At 42.8% G+C, this 6,279-nt stretch overlaps 1 protein-coding gene across 1 annotated transcript; it reads right to left on the reverse strand.

Annotated features, from left to right (window-relative positions):
• Positions 1–848: 848 nt before the first annotated feature.
• On the reverse strand, positions 849–3,551 carry LOC112079872 (uncharacterized protein C2orf80-like; the record flags this gene model as incomplete). Its single annotated transcript, XM_024145683.2, has 5 exons — positions 3,511–3,551; positions 3,308–3,389; positions 1,819–1,901; positions 1,431–1,521; positions 849–926 (listed from the first exon to the last, which is right to left on the reverse strand). Coding segments are annotated over exons 1-5 (375 nt in total), but the record flags the coding sequence as incomplete, so codon positions are not given.
• Positions 3,552–6,279: the final 2,728 nt, after the last annotated feature.

Here is a 6,279-nt window from a genome sequence, read left to right on the forward strand (position 1 = left end):
GCTATACTAGGCTGTAAGATTAGGCTATACTAGGCTGTAAGATTAGGCTATACTAGGGTATAAGATTAGGCTATACTAGGGTATAAGATTAGGCTATACTAGGCTGTAAGATTAGGCTATACAAGGCTGTAAGATTAGGATATACTAGGCTGTAAGATTAGGCTATACTAGGCTGTAAGATTAGGATATACTAGGGTATAAGATTAGGCTATACTACGCAATAATATTAGGCTATACTAGGCTATAAGATTAGGATATACTAGGCTGTAAGATTAGGATATACTAGGCTATAACATTAGGCTATACTAGGATATAATATTAGGCTATACTAGGATTAGGCTACATGTCTAGGCTGAGGGATTAGACTATACTAGGAATAGGCTCTACTATGAGTAGGCTATACTAGAAGTAGGCTCTAGTAGGAGTAGGCTCTACTAGGAGTAGGCTCTACTATGAGTAGGCTCTACTATGAGTAGGATAGTCTAGGAGTAGGCTCTACTATGAGTAGGCTAGTCTAGGAGTAGGCTCTACTATGAGTAGGCTCTACTATGAGTAGGCTAGTCTAGGAGTAGGCTCTAATATGAGTAGGCTGGTCTAGGAGTACGCTAGTCTAGGAGTAGGCTAGTCTAGGAGTAGGCTCTACTATGAGTAGGCTCTACTATGAGTAGGCTAGTCTAGGAGTAGGCTCTACTATGAGTAGGCTAGTCTAGGAGTACGCTAGTCTAGGAGTAGGCTAGTCTAGGAGTAGGCTAGTCTAGGAGTAGGCTAGTCTAGGAGTAAGCTAGTCTAGGAGTAGGCTAGTCTAACACTAGGAGAGAGAAATGTGCAGCATTCTTAACTCAGTCTACCTTGGAATGCTGGTGGAGGTAAGCGGCAGATGGTTTGGTGCTGTAGAGGGCTAGAATGTCTTCTACAGGCAAGCTATTCTGGATCAGAGACGACAGCAGAACAGAGGTTAGAGCAGAGGGGGAGTATAGTTAGTAACAGTTAAATCACAGTAGTCATAAAGGGCCAGTTACATGGTCAACCCAGGGGAAAGGTCATGGACTAGGTAATGCTTCCCAGTTTGAAATATAAAGTATATACTGTTGCACCTGACTTAAGTCAAAGTTTAGCCGCAGAGGAGCAAGGCTATGGAGACTGGTGATTCATTGTGTAGTTACAAGGGAGGAGGTTAACCTAAAGCTCATATTAAATACAACAGACAACCATCAGATTCAGTTCCAACAGCCCCACAACCACTTTAAGGGTCATTGACACTATGGACTGAGCCGTGGTAGTAGACTCCCCAACTCTGCCAAACGCCTCTTTGGAAACTGGTCATTCGTACTTTAAGTAACAAGGGAAAGGTCTAAGGGTCGTTGACACAACAGACTGAACCGTGTTAGACTCCCAAGACCCTGGCATTCCTCAGTTCCCCGGCTACTCACCAGGATCATCCCAGCGAAGGAAGAGAGGATCATTGCCTCTCTTTCAAGAAGGTTGGGGTACTGCACATTATACCCTGGGCTACCCACTCCACTACAGGGAACAACAAAGTCAAACAAGGTTTTATTTATAAAACCATTTTTATACTATCAGTGGTCATAAAGTGATTTACAGTAACCTGGCATGCTAAACCAATATATTAGGTAAAGAGGTCAGCAGAACTCTTCAGGTCTCTGACAAGGTTACCCAACACAGGTGTGGTTCACAGAACCAGCTCCAGTTACACAAGGTCTCAGACAAGGTTACTCAAGACATGACACGAGACATGACAGTTATGACATAATTAAGTGTTGTTGTGTTTAGAAGTCATTGTTTCATCAATGTACTTACACGACGTCTCTGTCTATCACGTCATGCCCCTCCTCTTTCTCCAGCCACCAAAGCGCAACACTTATGGCCAAGTCATAATGAGCCTGGAAGCACAAAGTACAGGGCTCCTAACAATGTTGAAATAATCATATAAACACAACCAGTGGACAGTTAACTGTATAAAACATCCCAAATGAAAGATGCACTGGGGGTTTGTACAGACAGTGGCAAGTCAAATTCAAAGACCTTCAAGTACTTTTTCAAGGACCATCCATTTGTAATAGTTAATATTATGCAATTGTTTCTAGTTTCCACCAGCTGGCAGTATATCACCACAACCTCATAAAAAAATAAAAAATAACTCAGTAGGCATCACTACCTGACAAGTTCTCCTCAATATTACGTTGCTACATACATGAGTGGTAAATCAGTACTTCTGATGTTGTAATTTTAGTAGTGATAAGCAGAGGTTGGGGTCATGCCTACTGGTATTACTACACAATTCCAGCTTAATTGCTGTTTTTATTGGGCATTTGGAGAATCTACTACTACTACAAAAAACCGTCTCGCTTCCGGCCGGGGGAAGGGTGGGATGTGTGAACCGCAGGAGCACAGCTGACGCTTAATAAAGCAGAATATCGCGGGCGCCCGGTGGAGGAGTGGATTGGCAAAAATGCTCTGGAGGTTGTTGCAGAAAAAAAGTCACAATGTAGAACTGGCGCCAGCGCAGGATGCTGCGTTGTGTCTTTCCCCCTATGGCTCTTCAAGGCCGATTCACCCATGCTCACAATGTCAAAGTCTGACGCATTTTTTTGCACCTTACACTGTGTGGGTTGGTAGGGACCAGTGATGTAGTGGTGAAAAGGTGGGTAAACTATACTGAACAAAAATATAAAACGCAACATGTAAAGTGTTGGTGCTATGTTTCATGAGCTGAAATAAAATATCCCATGAAATGTTCCAAAAGCACAAAAGGCATAATTGAATATACATTTGCACGACATTTTAGCTATCGATTTGATGTTTTGCTGGCCTAATCAGTCAGTTCTGTATCTGCCTGGCAGTGGGTGGAATGAGCGTGCTCGCCTGGCATCAAGCGCGAAACACGTGATGAAATTTAAATTTGGTAGTCTGCCTGGAAATTAATTCGCAAGACCAATACATTTTTCTAATATTTTTTATAAACATATTTGCTCATTATCTGTTCTCCTCTCATTTCAATTCAAGTACTTTTCAAATACCGACTTGAGATAATGTCTGATTTTCAGTGCCAAATTCAAGTACTTGGAAGTACCTTGTGCGAACCCTGTGCAGCACCCCAGGAGTTTAAGTACAGCAAATTCGTAACACATATGAATTGCAAAAAATAAAGCAATTAAATGGGGACCGCTTTTGCCTAATGCGCACCACTTTTAAAATGACTGGTTGAAATTATACAAAAGTTGGAGAGTGCATCTTTGACTGCTGGATTGGGATGGTACACTCCAGAACAATGTGTTGAGACTCCTACCAGGTCATCCAGCATGGTAGTGGATCCCTTCCCCTTGGGGTCAAAGCCATTCTCTCTCAGTTTCTGACCAATGTAATCTCCCCTGTTCAAAACATAAAACTCTTAGGCTCCTGAGGAAGAAAAAAAAGCCATTTAATTTCCTCTACCCATACTATGTCGTTGCTCTACATCTATAATGGCATCATCCACAGAAAGCAACTCACAGAAGGGCCTTCATGTCTCTTCTCAGTCGCATTGTCTCCATTTCTCTGAGGTAGCGCTAATCATGCACATGAAGAGGGATAAGTCCTTGGCGGTCCACTAGCCTACACAGAACTAGGTTTGGAAATACAATGTAAAGGTGCTCAATGGAAAAGGGTAGCCTGGTCACAGATCTGTTTGTGCCGTCTTGTGTTTCAATGACCATAGGAGTTGGCATGACAACACAAACAGATCTTTGGGACCAGGGTAGGAAAAAGGAGGAAGTTGCATTCTAGATAAAGGATCGGTATGGAGAGAAATGAACAGGTAATGATAAAGCATGATAGTGCAAGTCTATTTGCTTAATTACCTCAACTGGGGTTAATTTGCCACAGTAAGACATAGTGCATGCTGCAGGGCAGTCTTGAACCAGACACCTCTCTGGCCCCACACAGAGGCCACGGAATGTGACAAGCTAGCAGAACACACATTTGGTCAACCAAGCTTTTTATTAAAGCAGCCTAATCACAGAAGGTGTTTGTAAAATGGTGAAGTGCTAAAGCAAGGCAACAGCAAGGGGGTTATACTGTAAGTAGGACTAGACTTATTTTGCTAATGCTTTGGCCTCGCAACCTTTTTCCACGACTCATCTCCAAATGAGATGTTGACCTAAGTAGGTCACCGTTGATTTACGTAATATTTTATGTAGCCTGTGCCTGGTGAAATAGGGTCTTATTCGAATCCGAATGATATGATCAAATTGGTGTTCTAAGCAATGCATTCAATCCACATTTGTTACAAAGAAAGACGTTAATTGTAAAGCAATCGGTACTCACCACACACATACAAAATTCTGGATTCTCACCCAAGAATAGCAGTACTACTCCAAATAGCAGTGTAGCACAAAATCACAAACAACCTTTCAAGTAAACCCTAAAAACGCACCTGTCTGTAGGAAGGCTGTGTACAGTAGAGGCAGAGGGGAGCAGACATAAAACCACGATCCTCTCAGCTGAACAGCCTACTCTGAATAATTCAAACAGGGCCTCCAGTCAGTAACTCCAACAACACGGGTCCAGATTATGTTAGAAACAAAAGGAGAGGTGCATTGGTCAGCACTTAACCATAATATGATACAGCCATACAGTGAATTAGCAGATGGTACAGTCCGTCACCTAAGGATGAGTTGAACACCCATGCAATAGCTAATTGACCCAAGTCGTTAAAAAACATTATCAAACTATACATCTACATGTTGGCTTATTTAAGTATTTATTCCTTCGTGAATATAATAAAAGGGGGTGCTAAATCAACAAAGGACATTTAAAAAAATATATTATTTGAAAACATAGGGGAAAATAAAACAGATACTAGAAACATCTCTAATAATAAATGAAATAACATTTCCAACAGTCAACTAACAGAAATGAAGGCTCTCCAAACAGTGTGTACTTTTTCTATAGTTTTTTTCTTGTTCTCTTTAAAAATGGGAGAACTCAGGAACTTAGTATCTGAGAACTTATCTCCACGTCTCATTTTGCTGTTAAAGAAAGAAGAACATTCAATAGTCAAGTTATTGATTATTACTTAGCACGTTGATATGAGATAAGAATGAGGGTTTTGGATTCTGTTCTCTAATTAACCCCCATGTATGAGACTAAGCAAGCTACGCTTAGTTGCTTGTCTAGAGCAGTTCCCACCAGTTGATGGGTGTCTCCTTGTAGCTAACAACAGCTCCCTGTTGACTGGTCCGATCAGTCTCTTCATTATTAGTAGGGTTGGTGTGAGCCATAACCTCAGCCCACTCTTCTTAATCTACAGCAACCTTGTGAGCAGAAGAAGCAACCGTCTTAGGGTTGGAGGCTGGAGTGTCAAATCCAATCTCATTGGTGCAGGTAACATCAAAGGATTCCCACGGAGTCCTCTCGTCCATGAGCAGCTCTACAGGCTCTCACGTACTGCCTCACCGCTGTGACCATCAGGCATCTCTGTGTGGGTCTCAGCAGTTGATACATTAGTTGTCTAGCTGTTTGTCATAATCATCCTGGAATCAGGAAAAACGTAGGCCTTGCCATTTCTGCTGGATTCATTAAAACTAGTAGGCATCACAAAAGTGTCTCTGCTTATGGTTTTATGGCCCTGGTTGGACTGGGGCTTAAAGCTGCTGCCTTTGAAGTCTGGACTGAGGGCCTCAAATTTAGTCATACGTTCATAAGCTCCACTGCTGTCCTCAGTGGCAGAGTGTGTGACGACTTGCAACACGCTGGGCTCCGCCACCGGCTGCACTTCTGCATTTTGTGTTGCAATAGCTCCATATGTACTACCCTGGCTATCCATAGCCTCACTGGACAAAGAATAACCTCCACCCTGAGACAGCGACCACTTAGTGTTGCTACTTTTCATCCTCTTTTTCCTCTGCCTCACAGGGGAACCAGAGTCCTCCTTCTTTCCATTCTTCTTCTTTCATTTGGCACTCTGCTCTTTCCTGGCTTTATTGGTCTTTTGCTCCCTAGCAACTGTAGTGGGGTCACCTGAGTCCAATGGGGGCGTTTACTCCTCAACACACAAGCCTTTTAGGATCCTCCGAATTTTCTGCAGGTTTCCTGGGTAGCCAACCATGCACGTTTAGAGGCGGCCTGAGTTTCTTGAACCACAGAGTCTGTAGTCTTGCGCCCAGCAGCTAGACAGTGATCTGGTTCTGTGAGATGCTCCACTATGCTTACATCCCAGCAGCTAGACAGTGATCTGGGTCTGTGAGATGCTCCACTATGCTTACATCCCAGCAGCTAGAC

Source organism: Salvelinus sp. IW2-2015, unplaced genomic scaffold, assembly GCF_002910315.2.
Source record: "Salvelinus sp. IW2-2015 unplaced genomic scaffold, ASM291031v2 Un_scaffold9995, whole genome shotgun sequence".
In the NCBI taxonomy this organism is placed as follows: Eukaryota; Metazoa; Chordata; class Actinopteri; order Salmoniformes; family Salmonidae; genus Salvelinus; species Salvelinus sp. IW2-2015.